The 20275-nt window shown below is 41.0% G+C and overlaps 1 protein-coding gene across 1 annotated transcript; it reads right to left on the bottom strand.

Moving 5' to 3' along the window:
• Nucleotides 1-154: 154 nt before the first annotated feature.
• On the bottom strand, nucleotides 155-19739 carry LOC146655314 (protein FAM161A). The gene is made up of 6 exons (XM_085428603.1): nucleotides 19634-19739; nucleotides 8604-8731; nucleotides 6905-8222; nucleotides 5967-6238; nucleotides 3026-3175; nucleotides 155-1164 (listed from the first exon to the last, which is right to left on the bottom strand). Exons 3-6 carry the CDS (start codon nucleotides 7010-7012, stop codon nucleotides 276-278), a joined length of 1419 nt encoding a protein of 472 aa, XP_085284729.1. The 5' UTR covers nucleotides 7013-8222; nucleotides 8604-8731; nucleotides 19634-19739; the 3' UTR covers nucleotides 155-275.
• Nucleotides 19740-20275: the final 536 nt, after the last annotated feature.

Here is a 20275-nt window from a genome sequence, read left to right on the forward strand (position 1 = left end):
TCTAAATATATAAACTGAAAAAAATGAAACAACCTGAAACAAACAATAAATTATGACAGAAAACAATCAATGTATTTTTGATTGCAAAATATTCCACAAAAACAGAAACAAAAACAACACATCCTTGCACATGCATTTCTTTAACCGTGTTTTATTGTTTGATCAAGAGCAACTAGAAACCATGTTGACTTGCCTGCATTGTAAAACTAACTCAAAAACAGTGTAGATGTAACTGCTCCTCGTCTCCCTTTTTGCTGTGAGTTTTAAACACTTTGTCACACACTGAGAACACCTTTGTTACTGAGCAGAAGCTCTGGGCCACCCAGCTGTTGAGACAAGCAGATGTTGCAGCCGCTGGGGTCAGTGATAGGGGTCTCTCTCTCCTTCACCATCTCAATGGACAGCTGTATTTGCTTCTTCATTGGCTTGGAAGAAGGACTTCTTTGGGACCTGCAGGAGTCGAGAGAGGAGTCGGATTGGTGCATATCAAGCTCCAGGTCTGAGCTTTGATCACTTTGGCTCTCATTAGCTTCTCTTTCCATTTTGTAGAAGATTTGAGTGTAGGGATCATGGCTTGTAGTCATGGTGCCCTCTCTGTGTCTGGTGCCATAAATAGATGTGGGCATTGGCTTTGCCTTGAAGTTATGTCGCTCAATTCTCTCACCAAACTTTCCAAGCTCTGCCACAATCCTGGCCTCCTTCTTCCTCCTTTCTCTCTCCAAAAACTGAAAAGGCTGTGGTGAGAGTGCAGTAGAGGTCTGGGTGCTTGTAGCATCCATGTTCCTGTTATTGTTGGTGTTGCTTCTGCTTTGGTTTGACCGTTGACTATTGCGACGGCTGATAATTTCATAGAGAGGCAGGTGTATGTGTGCCGGAGCAGGTGACGCCCGGAACTTTTTCTGGCATTCTCGGAGCTCTTCCAACTCCTGCCTCAGCAGCGTGTTCTCCAGCTCAATCTCTGAACGTGTGCGCACTTTGTGCTTCTTCCTCTCCTCTTCTCTTAGCATCATCTGGAAAGGTTTGGGAACAGTGACTTTGGAGTTGGGCAGAATTCTGGCACCAGCTTGATCGGACACTCTTGCCTGCGGTTTCGGACAGGAGGTATTGGGCTGGAAGCGAAACCGGTTCTGGCTCGTCATCCTCTCTGGGCTCAGCAGCACGTCTCTGAGGGAAAATACAGGAGAATAAAATGTGATAGTGAGATCTGTTCATCAGTAATATGTTGATTTAACCACTGAACTTGTGTAGATGTTGCATGGTGAGGATATAAGTGAGAACACAAATATCTGAGATCACTCAGATCAGATCAGATAGCACAAACTATCTCTAATGCTTAAGCCCATATGTAAATTTATTATGATTATGACTATTTTAAATTTCCTTGTGCTTTTTTATTGTTTGTGGGTTTTTCTTTCCCTCTTTATTCTTTTATTTGTATGAATATTTTTTAATTAGTGTATAGCATCAACTCAATTAAACCTCTGTGATTTGGTCACATAAGCAGCAGGTTTTATGTGATTTGGCTTTAATGAAATTAACAACAGGTGCACTAGTATCATGGTCTCCGAGTCATTGACCCAGGGTTTTGACTTTTATGTATTCACGGTGTATTCTTTTGGATTTGTGATGGTAATTGTGGTCAAGCCTGTCTATTTTGTGTCCTGTGTATTGTATTATTGGCGCTTCTGCATTTGTCATCTTGCCTTCCAGTTTTTGGTTTCTCTTCAGATGATAATTCCTTTCTGTGTCCGGTCCATCCAAGTCTTGTCTCTGTTTTGTCTTCTGTCTGTGTGTAGCTTGAGTATCTTTGTCTGGGTCTCAGTGTCAATCATGCCTCCATTTTTATCTCCTGTCCCTGTCAGTTCTCATGTCTTGGTCTGTCTCTCTTTGTTTCTTTACCTTTCTGTCTCAAAGTCAAGCCTGTGATTCAGTTCCAGTGTTCTGTTACTTCCTCTTCTATTTTGGTAGCTTAAGGGAAAACTGTTTTGCTTTCCTTGTCTCATTTGTCTGTGATTAGTATCAGCTGTATTCCCACTGGTGGCCAGTTCCCTCATCTCTCTCAAACTGTATGTGCTGTGTCCCATGGTCCCTCGTTAGAGCTTAGTCTGTGATTCCCTGGTAGTGATGGTGAGATGAAGCCCTGTGAATGTGTCGAATCTTTCCACCGCATTCAACAGCTCATTTGGAACAGCCCAGTCATTCCCCACAGTGAAGAAATCGTTGTAGAGAGTGGTGAGGACTGCTGAGAAGATCATTGGGACATTTCTTCCATCTATCCAGGATGTCGTGCACAGACGCTGTCTCAGCAGAACCTGTAACATCATCAAAGACTCCGTCCGCGCCCATCACCCCATCCTTGCTCCCCTCTGGCAAGAGGTATATTGCAGCATCAGGTCTAGGACAGTCAGATTCTGCAACAGGTTCACTCCCAATGCCATCAGACTCTGGAACTCATAGCTACTCCTCTATGCTGTACCCCTACCCTCCAACCCCCAAACATATATGCACAATGTGACTGTATATTTAGGGCAGTTTTTCCTAATATTCTTTACAGGTTTTCTCCCGTTTTCTAATAATGAATATAGACAAATTCCTCCTGTATTCACATACGTGTACAAATCTGAGATTATTTTCATACCTTTGGATTTATTTATCATTTATATTGTACAGTCAGATGGCGAGTACATGCACTGAAATTTCATGCTGATCTGCACTAACAGGTGTATATTCTGAACAACAATAAAGCAGCTATACTATTCTAGGCTTCATGAGGGTGGCCTGAGGGCATGATGTCCTCTTTTGGGCCCTGTGCTCACTGCTCAGCACAGTCGAGCCCAACAATGCCCAGCCTAATGTGACAAGAGTATACAGGCAGTTCCTAGGGGATGAAGGAACTAATAGCATTGACTGGCCCTAAAGCTAAGAATTACACATGATGCTCAGAGTTTCCCTGTATCTTTTTCCACTCTCTTCCAGTATCCAATGAAGACTCAGCAGTGCTGTGAATTAATACTTCATTACCAACCTCTCAAAAATTTGCTCCTGGCTGGGAGTCCAGTCCAGCTCCCCAATGCTGTCCTCTCCACAGAGCTCCGACTGGTCCGAGCCACTTGATGACTCCTGGAAGTCCAGCTCCTCCTGGGAGTTGATCCTCTGGAGTCTCCTGGCAGGGCCACTAGGTCAGACATTAACATTCTCAGTCAAATTAACAATGAATGTATATGCCAAACACTTGTAAACTGTCAGTGAAGATTTCAGAAGAATGAGAAGTAAAGTGGTGGGTCAGTGGCAGCATTTGGGAAGAGAAATAACGGTGATGGGGTGTAAGAAACAAAAGCAAACAGGTTACAGGTGAGCAAATGCAAGGACAGGAAGGCAGTGTTTGGGCATGTGGTCCCACTCCTGAGAATTAAATAAATTCCAATTTTTCATATATTCTCTAAAAAATAAAGCTCTTACATTATTAAATATTTGTAGCACAACACAAAGCACAACTCCCAGTAAGAAAAACAAACAATTTCCTATCCATTAAACATCCTTTAAAACCTTTAGATGTCCTTAGGGACATTTATTGTCTTTTGCATTTTTAGTTTTAAACCATCTTCACTGTGTTGAGTGGAATATAGCCAAATTTGTCAAAGAATGTTTTTTTTACTTATTTTTTTTAATTGTGGTGTCAATTCATTAAATCAGCCTAAAATGGCTAAGTTACAGAAATCCATCCACCTTAGTCCCTTTGGACAAAAATGTCCACATTGAAACCCATTATAAACGCTATTTTTCACGCCAGAAAAATTACGGTCAAAGGGATCGTCAGGTTTCCAGCTTAGGTTTCGTTTTGGACTACAGGCCTTAGAGTTGTAATTTTTTTATTTGTCCACCGGGTGGCGCCCTTGCTTCACATTTGACCTCTGCTGGAAAACAGCGGGCTGCTTGGACAGACCTGCCGGAAATGAAGCCTCATTTCCGGCGTGCAGCAGCGACTTCGCCCGCTGATCGTGCGAGACCATTTTTTGGTCCCTAGGACCATGAGAGGGTGCATTTTTTTTTTTTAGTCAACAGGAAATGACGTATTTGTTGTCACGTGGTATCGGACGTGTGGGCTGGAAAAAGCAGTCCCCGGTGATCGTGCCCCGGTGATCGTCGCGACTTACCCCGGCAACATGCACTTATTTCGGCCTAGAGGAGGAGCATTTGCCGCCTGGAGACCATTTTCTGGTCCTGAAAAAAAAATAAAAGGCGATCGAAATGACTGTTGGTGCCAATCTTTATTCCATCTAAAGGCCTAATTATAATAACAATCAAATATTACTTCAAATGTTTTTTTGGGAAAATATTTAGTTTTTTAGTTTTTTTTTTAGTTTTTTTGTAATTTAAAGGGTTAAAACAACGAAAATATAATTAAAACTTTATATGAATATTTCAGGGAGAAGTAGTTTTAAAAGACTGACCAATTTAAAGTGAAAAAAAAATTAATATTTAATATTTTTATTGCACTTTTTGGGGAATTGTCCTTAGGCATGCATTTTTTAATGTGCTCCTGCAAAAAAAATAATGGCAGGTCAAAATGAATTTTGGTGCCAATCTTTGACCCATCTAAAGGCCTAATTATAATAACAATCAAATATTACTTCAAATGTTATTTTTTTTTAAATATTGAGTTTTTTTGTTTTTGGGGGCTAAAAAAACAGGGCGCTCATGAAGTAAAACTGGGATTTAAAGGGTTAAAACAACGAAAATATAATTAAAACTTTATATGAATATTTCAGGGAGAAGTAGTTTTAAAAGACTGACCAATTTAAAGTGGAAAAAAATATTAATATATAATATTTTTATTGCACTTTTTGGGGAATGGACATTTATGTCCATTAGGGACCAAGGTGGATGTCTTTTTTAGGGATCTCCAATTAAGGGAAAAAAATTTTTTCACTTTAAAGGTCACAGTTCAAAAATGTGTGACTTTTGACATTTAAAGTTTGGAAACAGAGTTCTTGCTACTGCGTCAAAATTCTGTTTGAATTTCCTTTCAAAAGGTTCCTGACTCAACAGGAAACAGGAAAAATGAGAAAACGGATTACGTGTGTGAGTTTCTGATTTAGTCCACTAAGCCTTAATTATTTGAATAATGTCTGTATCATCCTTCAGAGATATTATTATTGTTGTTGTTTTGTAATAAATGTTGCTTTTGAATAGTTATCGAATTCTTTTGGAAACAACATGTAAATGAGAGCACGCTAGGCACTCATCTTTGTTCTTACTGTAGTGGCCCAGGACCCACTACAGTTCGCTTACAAGAGGGATGTTGGGATGGAGGATGACATCCTACACAGAGCCCAATCACACCTGGACAAGGGAAAAGGCACGGTCAGGATCCTGTTTCTTGAATTTTCCAGTGCCTTCAATGCAATCCTGTCTGCTCCTGGAGAAACTAAACAGGATGCAGGTGGACCCCTGCCTGATTGCTTGGATCTCCGACTACCGTACGTCAGGCTGAAGGACATCACGTCTGATACTGTGGTCAGCAGCACAGGAGCACCACAGGGAACTGTGCTGTCCCTCAAATGTGCAATCCTATTTATCCATGTTGTATATTCTGTATTTATACATGTGTGTATATGGTGTATTTATGCTTATATCCTTACTCTCATTCCCCTTATTGTATCTGTAACATGCAACTTCTGTCGGTGCTGTGCTACTGGAAACTGAATTTTCCGGAGGAAACCATCCGAGGAATTGATAAAGTTTCATCTAATCTAATCTAATCTAATCTAATCTAATCTAATCTAATCTAATCTAATCTAATCTAATCTAATATAAGGCAGATTTGATTTAACACCTGATGGCTGTTGACTTTATAAAAAAAAAACTAAACCATACAATTATTTAAGCAATAGTTATTGGGGTCTTTATGTTTCCATTTCTCTATTATGTCAAGGTTTAAGTGTGAGTCATAGAGCGTATCCAACCTGAGGAGCTGCCTGGCCTCTTTGTTTCTTCCCAGACATGCGTCATCGTCCCCTCCATGCCTTTCCTTGCCTTGGCTGATGTACATCCTCTCCAACTCAGCCATGTTCCTCAGGTGATTGCTCTTCAGCTCCTCCAGCCTCCTGTAGTACTCCTGGTTGGAGAAGTAAACATGCTGCTCCCTCTGCAGACCAACGATTTCCAGTGACAGAGAGCTGCGAATGCCTCTCCTGTCTTTTCCTTCCTCACTGCACTCCGAGTCCAGGTCACATTCCTGACAGGTTAGAAGTTGCCAAGATTATGAAACATTGCGAATGAATTCAGTGCAATAGATTTACTTTGAGTGCTTTGAGTGATTGCACATTATTTTTTCAACCTTTTCTATATTGGCTTCTATTAAGAGGAACATTACACAAGCCATTAACAAGTCATTGCAGCACCAAAAGCAGGTTTAGTATGCAATGCATGTATACAACCTTCATCTACCTGTGGCTGAACTGCAAAGATCTTGCATTCATGGGGTTAGAGTGTGCATAAAAAATTAACTTCATAAGGGTATTTCCATTTTTCATTTTTAGACACCTTATGTAGTTGTTATCAGAAACAATAGCAACTGTCTGTGGCACTCAGACTTCTTTCATCTAGCTGTGAAACCGCTGAAGTAGTGTATTTTATACTAATGTTTTATGCTCTGCATGCAATGCCTCAAATAAAAGATTTTCAGTGCAACGTTGAGGAAGGATGTGGGAACTTTTTTTTTTTTTTTTTTTTTAGGATGTGGGAACTAGTCAGGGGATTTCCTTCTGTTCACATAAGTGCACAACTAAGTGCACAACTTCGTAATTCATAATTCTATCTAACTTTGAATGTACATATACATACACATATTGAAAACAGATTTAGACAGACTTTATTATCTTTAAACCTTTAGCTTCCTTACCTCACTGATACAGTCCTCATCCTTGTCAAAATAATGATCTCTTTCCCCTCCGTACAGAGCCACTAATTCTTTGTTTCCCAGAGAGGGTGATCGGTACATAGCTGCCATCCTTTTCCTTATTTTATCCCAAAGTCACAGCCAGAAGCAAACCTTCTGCACGTCCTCTGTCACCTCACTCAGCACACTGACCTCCTAGGAAAATAGTTTTACTTCGAGTAGGAAGATTAACACATTGTTACCGCCTCGTTCTAACAGACGAACACAGACTGAGAGCCTTATCTTCTTACCATCAGGAGGAATCACGGCTTCATGGCCAGATGGTTCAGATGGCCCAGATGGTCCAGTGGCTTTTCACTTGAACACATGATTCATCGAAGTCCGATTGATGTGGACGCTCCCAATCTGATTTACAGATTAGCTTTCTTAAATACAGCACAAGTGCTCCATCTGTTGTAGTGTGCAACAAGTCTGCAGGAGCAGACTTGTTGAATTGTTGATGATCAGCTGTATATATATATATATATTATTATTATTATATTATTATATATATTTACTGGTGACTGGGGTTGGGATGTACCTACAGTGTCACACAGTAAATACTGTTGTCATAATTACAAAAGCATTTAGTTTTATTTTTGGAGTAGATATATTTCTTTCTATTTTCTCCACTAATCTATAAATCAGCTTTGTTTGTTGCCTGTTTATCGCATTTACGTCACAACTTTGGTAAAAACGTTGCTCTTGTTTGTCAGAAGCACTTTCTTTTCCCAAACTAGTGGCTGTGGAGTAAAATGAGCATAAAGTTTAGAGAGAAGCTTAGACAAATATGTGATCCTAAAATTCATATTGCACCATAACAATGAATATTATTTTTAATATTTTAAATACAGAATAGGTTTGATGCTCTTTGTGAATGTACACAGCTGATTTCAACAACATGCAAGCAGATGTTTCATGAGTTGTCCTGGCTGATTATCGTCCGTGACAGGATACTGCCTAGAGTCTAGGCAGTATCCTGTCTAGGCAGTCTAGGCCCTAGACTGTCTTTATACTACAGATTATACAGTTGGTCTGAAGGTGGAATTCAGTGAATGAATCTGGCTGTCATTATCTGGCTAAATAAACATTTGATTTTATCTATCTCAGTAGCATTCTACTCAAAATTAGTGCTTCGTGTTTATTGAGGACAAAGAATCGGGTTTTTTTGAGTGTGTCAGGTGGATCAACTTACCCCTCACATGAGGCATGAAGGCTAAGGTTGAGTATCATATTTCTTTAGCTACAGTTCATCTCACGTTAAATATAAAGCATCTCACCCCTACAGGAAAAACCAGTTCCTTGCTGTTAACTGTTGCTTATCTACAGTGCAGCAAAGCATAGACTATTATTCAGAGATACAAAAGTTAACACAGCTTGAAATGTGACTAATACTCCATAATGATTCAAAGGGTGTAAACTATGAACTCCTTTATTATCCTGTGGCAGCTTGTGGATGAGACCATGGAGAGGTCTAGCACAGAAAATGTGGAATTAATCTTGGTTAGTGAATCTGAGAAAAATTATTTTCACCTCAAATACCACATACAGAAACTCAGAGTCTAATATCTACTGGTTTGGGACAAGTAAGGTGAAGGTTGACTTTGATTCGGTTCAGACTTTCAGGATTTGACAGGTGAAGCTGGAGGGGAAGGACACCTACCGCAGCCAACTGTGGTAATCCGTTTACTCAGGTTTCTCAGCGCTGTCGTTACAGGACTTCACCTCGTGCTACAAAAACTCTCCCCATCTGTCGCCTGTCTCTTTCCATTTCTTCCTCTGTTTGTTTACCTAAGAACCACAGACGGAGCAGAGATGTGATGAAAACCACATGATGATAGTCATGTCGTGAAAGTCTATATTTAATAGACAGTTTAGGGCAATTGTTTCCAACCTGTTTTTTTTTCTTATCATGTCTTAAAATCAGCAAACTCTCCTTCCTCGCCCTACACACACTCTCTTTAGAGAAACAGTTTCCAGTGTTTTAACAAAGAAAAACATAATTTCTTTCTGTCCACAACATTTGTTGCCTTTGACTTTCAGTGCAGTTTTTGTGTAATCTGGCATACAAATCAACTCCATATGCCACATCACATGAGGCTTTCTTTTGATTCTCTATCTTAAGAACACCCACTTCTTCTTTTGCCAACTAAAGAAATGTGAACAAATTGTGGGTGTTTTTTGCAACAGGCTGCTTGTAACAAAGTAAGATAAGATAAGATAAGATAAGATAAGATAAGATAACTCTTTATTGTCATTGCACAGTCATACATAGTACAGTAGTACAATGAAATTGGAAAAACTGTCCTACGTCGGCACTACATATAACACAACACGACACGATATGACACATCACAACGTAACAAACAACACAACACAGTATATTAACTTAGTATAAAAAAGAAGAATAAGTGTATGTGTATTGCACACTGAGTGCATGAAGACTCAATTTAGATCTGGTTTTTTGCTAAGCTGAGTTTAAAGTAAAACTTTGGGGTTATGAGTTTGGCAGTTAGTTTTTGTGTTTTTTAAACGAATCTCTCATTTTGTCATGGAAAATATTAGATTCACTATTTGGTGGGAATTATTAGGAAACTGGGCACTATGATGTTGCATTTCTTGCATTTCACTGGCCACTTAATTAAGTGTTAACCTTGGTAGTACCAAGTTGGATCCTTTTACATTTAGAACTTCCTCAATTCTTCATGGCATAGATTTCTTCATGGCATAGATTTCAGAAGGTGCTGGAAGCAGTCATCTGAGATTTTGGTCCATAATGACATCACACAGTTCCTGCAGACCTATCAGCTGCACATCCATCCTAAATGTGCTCTATGTTGGAGTGAGATCCAGTGACTATAGCAGCTATTTGGATCCCTCACTGAAGTGCTTCGTAAGGATTTTACATTTTTCAGCTCCTGTTGCTGTTGGGACATGATAGCGTCATGTGCTAATGGGTGAGCACAGAGTATCAAATGTAATATAAGAAAATATCTCTTCATTTGAACAGCAGATTACTAAAGTACTTACTGAAGATTACTAAAGGTGAACAAATTTACTACTCTCTCTCACTCGTTTTTCTGAACAACAGCATTCACAGCTTCAAGCTAAGCTACCAGAAAGTGAAGAGTTTGTGGAAATGCACAAAGCTCCAGATTCTTAGTCATCTATCTTACTCCCTCCATCGTGACTCAATATCAGTCATCCAAGACAGCTCTTCAATAATATGGTGGGATAAAACATAGGTGCCAGCCAAATTACAAAGGTCCTATCTGCTCATAATTTCTTAGATAACTTTCCAGAAGCACTTTACCAAAAAATATTTTTTTAAATTATTATCATTATTTTTTAAACCCTGCGTTTGTTTGTTTAAAATCACTATCCTTTCAGCCTGTTCATGGCCAAAAGTGTCCACCAACAGATTAGGTCTGTAATTTTTATTGTTTTGAAGTTTTCTTTCTATTTTTTCTGTATGATGTTTTTAACTAACATCAGTTCTTTTCTTAAATGTAAAATAGTCATAAATTTTTTATATTTTTAAGCATTAAAACACCAGTTTGTTTGTACAATGTACTTGTTGGAAGACAACAAGAAGACAACAAGAATAGAAGATTCCCACTCCTGTGAAGTGGTTTCCACAGGGCAAAGGCATTTAAACGGTTTCAATTGGCCAAAAGTGGCCAAGAGGAACAACTGGATGTATAGAGTATATTACTGATATATTTAAGGAGCTGAGGTTAAAAAATTTAAAAATCTGAAAACAAATTGAGACCCTTGGGAAGTTTCATTCCATATGCATTAACACAGCAAAAATGATCAAAGAAAAGAAAGTGAAGTGACCACAAATGGCCAGCATAGAGAGTTATTAAATGTCAAATGATTATTCTGGTCATGTACTGTTGGCTCTTTCTGCTGCTTTTGACACCATTGATCATGGTATCTTGGGTGGGCATCGCTGGATCAGCTTTGGATTGTTTGGGTCTGGATCTGAGAGTTTGGTTCCCACGCTAATTGAGCATCTTCATCTTCAGTTCTCCCAAATGTGAAAAATCAGGCTGTAACTTTTGAGCAGGAATTCAGTTTTGATAAGCAGTCTTTTTTTTAATCATCTGTGGAACTTTTCCCATCTTAAATATATACTGCCTCTGATAAGTACACATGCTTTTATTTCATCACACACTGAATATTGTATTTCATTATTCCGTTGCCCCCAAAAGGTTGATTCTGTTCATCTGGACGCAGCGTTTTCAGTGGGAGATACGTTTCGTCACTCATCCAACTGCCTGTTTCCCCACCCTTATAAAGGTTTATAAGGTTGAGGGAACCTGCAGCCAGCTCGTGCAATCAGACTTGTGATCTGAATGTGCTGTTGCACCTGCTTTTCCAGGATTACCTCTAAAATCTAGTCTCCTCTTTATCAGAGTTTATGTCATGGCCCAGAGTCTAGTGGCTCCGTGTTTTGTTTTGGTTTTTTTATTATTAATATGCTTCATTTTAGTTAGTTAATGGTTATATACAGTGATTTGTAGTTCTTAGGTTTTGTTCCTGTGCCTCCCATGTTTAGTGTGTCATGTCTCCAGTGTAGGTTTCATTCTGTCTTCATGTTTATTCATCTGTTTCTGCTCCCTCTGTTCCTCATATCAGTGTCAAGTCTGTATCTTTGTGAATGACTCTTGGTTCCTGTTTTACTTCGACAGTCTGTTTTACTTTACTGTTTTGAGTTTTGCTTCCCCTTTGTTTCGTCATGTCATATTAGGTTCAGCTGTGTCTCCCTCCTGTTGCGTATTCCCTTGTTACCCTCTGTGTATATGTTGTGTGTGTTTTTCTTTGTTCCTCACGTGTTTCCAGGTTCCTAGTTTAAGTAGTCTGTAATTTTTAATTTATCCCAGTTTAGGTTTTTGTTAGTTATCTCAGTCACCCTTGCCTTTTGTTTTGTAGTATTTTGTGCAGCCAAGAATAAAGGCTCGCTTTTTGTTAAACTTTTACCTCCATCTCTCAGTTGTCTGCATTTGGGCCCACCTCATTCTTTCCATGCGTTGTGCATATTGTGACAGTTTATCTGTTCATTTCTTCATATAAATTTGTGTTATTTCAGTTATTATATTACAAATGGTGAGTATATGTATATAGAAATGCACAGTGTATTTCCAAAGCCTGTAAGAAATCAAACATACAGCACCTGAAACACAAAATTTCAAAAATGCAAAGGTACATAAGTCAACAATCTTCTTGTTGTGTGTGTGTGTGTGTGTGTGTGTGTGTGTGTGTGTGTGTGTGTGTGTGTGTGTGTGTGTGTGTGTGTGTCAGTGAGAGAGAGATAGAAAAATGTACTTGAAATCGAGGGTGGGTAGCTGCAATAACGCTCCCCAGGATGGATCCAGGAGAACTGGGCCATGTTGTTTATTCCAAATTCTGATCCTACCATCTAGATATTGTGGCAGAAATAAAGACTCATCCAGTAACAATTTTCCAATATTCTGTTTTCCAATTTTGTGCGAACTGCAGCCTCAGTTTCCTGTTTGTAGCTGACAGGAGTGGCAGCTGGTGTGGTCTGTTGCTGTAGATATTCTGCTTCAAGGATTGTACATTCAGAGATGCATTTCAGCATTCATTGGTCATAACAAGTGGTTATTTGCATTACTGTTGCCTTCCTATCGAAACAATGTAGCCAACAATCTGACCTCTGACATCTACAAGCCATTTTCTGCTGCTCACTGGGTATGTTCTGAACTCTGCCTCCTGACATCTGACCCACGTTAAAACATGGACTGAACATACACACACCCACAACCACCTACACACACACCCACAATGGACAACTGTACCCTCAAACACACAATAATAACATGGACTGAACCACCACTCACAACCACTAGCACTTTATATAGCCTCTGTAGAATTATCCACATATCTCACTTATCTTAACTGCACTACTGTATTACTGCTCTGTAATAATCATTCTGTACATACGATAATTTTTAATCCTACAACTGTTTATAACTTGCACAGTTCCCATTTCTGTATAGCTGTATATCTCAGATTTCTGTAAAGTTATTTATTTCATATTCTGTATAGTTTTTCATATTTACATCCTGTTCATATCCTGTACATAGCTTGTACTCACTACAGCCTGTACATACCTATAGTTATAGAATATTCACAACATACTTCATACCGTGTACATTATAACATTCCATAATAGACCCATTTCTGTAATATATTTACATATCTATATTATTGCTAATATTTATTGTAATATATCTATATCACTAAAGCACTTCTGGATGGATGCAAACTGCATTTCGTTGCCCTGTACCTGTGCATGTGCAATGACAATAAAGTTGAATTCTATTCTATTCTATTTTTCAGATTATTCTCACTGCTTCAAAGTCTCTTAAATCACCTTTCCTCACCATTAGGGGGAGTTTCCGCCATGTGTCTCATTAGAAATGAGTTGAACGAACGTACCTAACAAAGTGGACTGAGTGTAAATATTTTAGAAGCAAAGGAAACTTTACATCACAAGTGCCAAACTCCAGGCCTCGAGGGCCGGTGTCCGGCAAGTTTTAGATATCACCCTGGGTCAACACACCTGAATCAAGTGATTAGTTCATTACCAGCCTCTGGAGAACTTCAAGACATGTTGAGGAGGTAATTTGGCCTTTTAAATCAGCTGTGATGGATCAAGGACACATCTAAAACCTGCAGGACACCGGCCCTCGAGGCCTGGAATTCAACACCTGTGCCTTACATCAAAGTCTGTGAGAGACAAAGACAAAGAAGCTGCACTGATGTCATTTGTCCACGAGGTGGCGGTGTTGCACTTTTTACTTTTGTTTCCATAGTCGTACACGTGACATGAAATGACGTTTTATAACTGAGCCGTTTTTACTAAAACAAAAACATGTTTTTGAACTGAAATACAGAACATATTTGTGGTGATTTGGTATTTTTACTGCCACTTTTCCATTTTCTTTTTTTCTTTTTTTTCCATTATTTTTATTATTATTTTACCCTCACATTGTGCTTACTAGTCTTACATTTTGTTTTTTGTTCCCTCGCGGAGTTCTTGGAAAAGTTTGCCCTCAAAGGTGTACCACGAGTTTTCCTGTGAATGCTCTCAAGGTACAAACTGTCCTTTGTGTGAGAGAGGAAGGTGAGTCAAATTCAAATTCAAATTCAAATTGTATTTGTCACGTACACAGTCATACACAGTACGATATGTAGTGAAATGCTTGGACAACTGCTCGTGACCTAAAGAAAACAAAAAAGGAAAAGGCTATGAATAAGATAGGAAATAAATATGAAAAATTAAAAAGGGTAAATTTAACTAGGAAGGAATAGAATATAAATTAAGGTTAAAAATGAAATAACTGTACAACACAAATTAGAATGAAGGGTAAATTTAACTGGGAAGAATAAGATAAAGATAAATATATAAATTAAAGTTGAAAATAAAATAACTGTACAACAAAATACACAATACACAATATAGAACTATATAAGAATGTATGAAGAAATCTAAATATAAATAAATATATACACAATAACAGCAGCTGTACAAGTATTAACCGGAAATGAAGAATATAGTGACCAGTGTTGTGCAAAACCAAAGTCCAGAAAGTCCAGTGTGTGTGTAAGAACTGTATGTGTGGGTCAGTACTGTGTGGTGGTGTGATTGAGAGACCGTATCGCCTGCGGGAAGAAGCTCCTCCTCAGTCTCTCTGTGTTGGTCTTCAGGGAGCGGAATCGCTTTCCTGACCTCAACAGAGAGAACAGTCTGTTGTTGGGATGGCTGAGGTCCTTCACGATCTTCCTGGCCTTGGTCCGGCACCGCCTGCTGTAGATTGAGTGCAGGTCAGGGAGCTCGGAGCGGATGGTGCGCTCAGCTGACCGCACAACCCTCTGTAGAGCTCGTCTGTCCTGCATGGTGCTGTTCCCGAACCAGGTTAAGATGTTTCCCGCCAGGATGCTCTCTATGGTGCACGAGTAAAAGTTCCTGAGCACCTTGGAGGGCAGTTGGAAGTCTCTCAAGCGTCTGAGGTGGTAGAGACGCTGTCGGGCCTTTTTCACCACGGTGTTGATGTGACAGGACCATGACAGGTCCTGCGTGATGTGAACTCCGAGGTATTTGAAGCTGTCCACTCTCTCCACTGGGCACTCGTTGATGACGGGGGTCTGGTAGTTCCTCTCCTGCTTAGTGCTGAAGTCCACTATCAGCTCCTTTGTCTTACTGACGTTTAGAAGGAGGTTGTTCCTCTGGCACCAGTTCTCCAGATTCCTAATCTCCTTCAGGTAGGCCGTCTCGTTGTTATCAGAGATCAGGCCCGCCACGACGGTGTCGTCAGCAAACTTGATGATGGTGGTGGAGCTGGTAGTGGCCACACAGTCATATGTGTACAAAGAGTACAGCAGGGGGCTCAGAACACACCCCTGGGGGGCTCCAGTGCTGAGAGTGGTGGAGGCTGAGACATGTCCGCCCATCCTTACTGCCTGTGGTCTGCCAGTTAGGAAGTTGGAGATCCACTGACACATAGATGAGCTGAGTCCCAGATGCTCCAGCTTGGTGGTGAGTGTGGAGGGAATTATGGTGTTAAATGCAGAGCTGTAGTCTATGAAGAGCATTTTAACATAATTCCCCCTTCTAGTGTCCAAGTGAGTGAGTGATGTGTGGAGGAGATGAGAGATGGCATCGTCTGTGGAACGATTTGGACGGTAAGCAAACTGTAGTGGGTCCAGTGTGTCTGGTAGTGAAGAAATGATGAAGTCTCTGACCAGGCGTTCAAAGCACTTCATCACTACTGAGGTGAGGGCTACAGGGCGATAGTCATTGAGAGAAGCAGGGTGGGGTTTCTTCGGGACAGGAACAATGATGGACTCTTTGAAGCATGTGGGGATCACCGACTGAGATAAAGAGATGTTGAATATCTCAGTGAACACAGGAGCTAGCTGGTATGCGCAGTCTCTTAGGATACGACCTGGGATGCCGTCTGGTCCTGCTGCTTTCCTGGTGTTCACTCTCTTGAAGGCTCTCCTTACTTCATGCTCGGAGATGACGAGCACGTTTCCGGTGCTGGCAGTATCTTCCTGTCTGCAGCCGTTAGCGCCGCTAACACTAGCATTGTTGGAGACCTTAGCTGCAGCCTCGAAGCGAGCATAGAAAGTGTTCAGCTCGTCTGCCAGAGTCACGGCCGCGTTCGTCATACCGGTTGTTGGTGCTTTATAGTCCGTTATTGTCCTTAGTCCCCGCCACAGGCTCCTAGAGTCACTCTGTTGGAGTTGTGACTCTAGTTTCCTCCCGTAGCGCTGCTTCGCCTCTTTCACCGCCCTCCGCACGTTATATGACGCGGCTTTGTACGGGTCCATGTCCCCCGTCATGAGTCCCGTGTTGTAGGCAGCGGTGCGGGATCTCAGAGCGTCGCGGATGGTTTTATCCACCCACGGCTTCTGGTTGGGAAACGTTGTGATAGTCTTTGTCTCCACGGTATCATCCGCTAGTTTCCCGATGAATCCCACAACCGCTTCCGTAAACACGTTGACGTCATCGTCGGAGCTGTTTCTGAACATGCCCCAGTCTGCGTCATCGAGTGCGTCCTGTAACGCGGCCACCGATTGATCCGTCCAGCGCGCGACCTTCCTCTGAACCGGAACTTCCTGTTTCAGCCTTTGTTTGTATTTTGGGATGAGGAAGATGGCGGCGTGATCAGATTTGCCAAACGGGGGGCGGGATTGTGCCTTGTAGCCGTCCTTGACCGTAGTGTAGCAGTGGTCCAGTGTCCTTCCACCCCTGGTGGGGCAGGTGATGTGTTGATAAAAGTTCGGCGCTGCGCGTTTGAGGTTGGCGCTATTAAAGTCCCCCGTCACAATAAGCGCAGCGTCCCGGTGTTGTGTCTGGTGCTGTGTGAGTGCCTCATGCAGCTCGCATAAGGCGGTGACCGTGTCCGCTTGTGGTGGAATATAAACGGCACTTACAATGACCGATGTAAATTCCCGAGGTAGATAAAAAGGACGACACATGATGGACAGTAGTTCCAGATTTGGTGTGCAGGAGCGTGTGAGAGGAACAACGTTCGCACTGTTGCACCAATTGTTGTTCACCATTAAACACACGCCGCCTCCCCTTGACTTCCCCGAGTCCCGTGTCCTGTCCATGCGGTGAACCGAGAAGAACTCGGCCGGCTGGATGGCGTGGTCCGGCACCGCTGGGTTCAGCCATGTCTCGGTGAAGCAGAGGAGATTGCAGTCCCGAATGTCTCTCTGGAACTTTATCCTGGCCCTGAGGTCGTCAAGCTTGTTCTCCAGTGACTGGACGTTGGCGAGCAGGATGCTAGGCAGAGGTGTGCGGTGTGCACGAGCTCTCAGCCTGTTCCTGACGCCGGCTCGCTTCCCTCTAGGCCGCCGCCGCTTCCCTTTGTTCTCCCTCGAGATCTCACTCGGCCAGCTCGGATCCGGAGTTAAAAACTTCGAATTGTGAGTACATTGTATACCAATAGAAACAAGAGTGTCACTGCCATACCTAATGTACCCAATGGTGATGATTTTGCCGATTTAGAAACGCTGAAAACTAACTTAAAAAACAAAGACAAAGAAAAAGTGGTCGGAGCAGTCGTGACGGCAGCCGACCTCACCGGCGCCAGTGGCACATAATCAAGACTGTTTATTTGTGTACCAGATTTTGGCATGACAAACACTGACCGGTGTGCTGCACAACGTCAGACACAAGTTACAGCATTAAAAAAGAAAAAGAATAAAGAGCGCTGAAGATTAATAGGTGTGATTAATATCATCCAGGAAAGATGGGCTTTAAATTGGAGATAACCTGAAATCTCCAATGAGATGCCAGCACCAAAAGCTGCTGCTCACCTGACCTAAGCAGATGTGTAAAAGCAAAGTTAGTCCATCAAAGCATTCAGAACTAACAAAAAACCATATTACGCCTTATTACTTAAATAAGTTTCTGTTTTTCCTGTAACAAAGTTGTGAAAATTCACAGATTTCTCACATAATGGAGCATTTTTGTACGCCTGCTGTAGATGTGTGTATATGTATGTGTGTGTCTGATTTTTCCAGTGCTGGCATGGGATGAATAGTGGCAGTGTTCACTCAGAGTGGGGCTGAGTAAACAGTCATCACAAGCTTGGCTCTCTCCTCCGTCACACAGAGCAGAGTGGCTGTGCCACAATCCTACTCTGCATGGTTTACTGAAACACCTGACATCAGGCAGTTCTCCCAGGATTACATTTTGTAGCACTTCTGAAATGATGCAAAGGTTTAACCACATTATGACTTCTTTGAAAAAAGATTCTTTGTCATAATTTCACAAATTTGTCTGCAAGAACACACTAAAGAATAAACTTTAGTAAAATGAATATAGCTAGTGTAAGGTTTTAGCAAATGTTGGATTATTTTTTTGTCAACACCAGCATTTTTTTTAATCTTATAACCCTCCACCCCCATTTGTACCCATGTTTTTACACAGTTAACGCTTTCTTTTCTTTGTGACTGAACTCATAAAGAAGAGAAGACATAAGAGAGGTGAGTTAAGTGACTTTGATCAAAACATGACTGTTGGTGTCAGGTGGGCTGGTCTGGGTGGTCTGTTTATTACAACCAAAATATGTAGAAGAGCATCTCTGAATTCTCAACACTTCAAATCTTGAAGCAGAATATCACTCGAAGTGCTGTTCTTGACAACTAAGAACAGGAAACTGAGGCTACAGTTCACCAAAACTGGACAATAGAATATTGGTAAAACATCCCTGCATCTAGCAGCCAGCAAATCTGCAGCAGCTGCATGATGCTATCGTGTCAATATGGATCAAAAAAGACGTCCAAACTGCTACTAGCAAAGTGTATCTAATAAAGTGCACATGTCCAAACCATCGCAGCCTCGACCCTTGCTCAAGTTGAGCTATCCCTCTGATGTACTCATTTTTGACCTTGTTCATCCTGGTCACTCTCACTCTCGATTAATATATGGACATCTTGAGCTCGGCCTCCTGCCGTTTTATCAGTGCCACTGGCTCTGAAGCCATTCATCACTACCTCTTACAAAGTTTCACTTTCACTTCTGGTGCAGTCTGTAGTCTGTCACAAGTTAAGCATTTGATAAACAAAACTCTGGTAAACATAAATGCATTAAAAAATCATTCTAATGCTTGTCATTTTCTTCTGGATCTGAATAAACCTCTTAGCTGTTCAAAATTCCTCTGTGCAGGAAAAAGTAAACCTTGTATGTGTGGGTTTACCAGTCTTTTTCAACGTTTTCTGAATTATCTAGATGTTCTTTTCATTTTCCTTTTTCAAACAGCTGCCATAGTTACAGCACCTATCATGCCTCTGACGATACTGAAGCTTAAAAATAAGGCCCTACTTGTTTGTTTTATAAATCTTGAGTCCCAAATACAGAAAAAATTATGATCACACTAGCCATTTTCATTCAAAAATACTTTCTGAACCATTTCCAAATCCAAAACAAGGCCTCTTGGGAGTTTCCCTTTTCTTTTTTTCTGTGCACACATTTACGGTAAAGACCACCAGCCAAAGCTTTCATAGAGAAGCAGCACAACCGCAACCTATCTCAATGAGGTTTGTGTTTCCAAAGAAATCCACGCCCTTGCCTGAAATATGTCCCCCAACCCCCCACAGCTGGAGCAAAAATTTACATGTGATTACAGAGGTGCAAACACTCACTCGTGATGCCAGTACACCGTAAATCCTCATGAGTACAGACAGAGCAATTTAAGTCCTCTACGGGAACAAACACTGACGTGGAGCGACACTCAGGACTGGAGTGTTTCTCTTGTCTGCTATGCTAACCTCCCACTTCCCTCTCCCCTGCAGCACTTTACGGCTTGTTTGTGTTTGAGAGGAACACTCCACCCTCTCAACAACAAGCCCTGCTCATTAACTTCCTGAAACAACTCACTGTGCTGTGAAGCCCATGCATGCAGTGGGAGCCTGATTGCAGTCTAAATGGGAGATTCAGAAATAAATGGCTACAATGTTTAAAATAAGGTGAAAAGTCACAAAGTCTTTTTTCCTCTTGAAATCTTATGTGAACAAACAAGGGATGTATAATATTTTTTCAAGTTGAGATTTAAAAAAATAGATAAAAATTCCTTTTCCCATGTGGTACGCAGTAGTGTGTGGGTGTAATGTTTGAAGTTCTACATAATTTTGGCTGCTTATTATACAACTATGTAGCATAATTGATGCCTATCTATCCATAACCACTTGTGTGGCTATAGTCTATCATAGCTAACATTTGGCTGGAGGTGAGGTATAGTGTCGTTACATATTATGCAAATGAGACACTTGAAGAACCAGAAAAGC

This window comes from Rhamphochromis longiceps, linkage group LG13 (assembly GCF_057381845.1).
Source record: "Rhamphochromis longiceps isolate RC_006_pf linkage group LG13, R_longiceps_female_GT1.1, whole genome shotgun sequence".
Lineage (NCBI taxonomy): Eukaryota > Metazoa > Chordata > Actinopteri > Cichliformes > Cichlidae > Rhamphochromis > Rhamphochromis longiceps.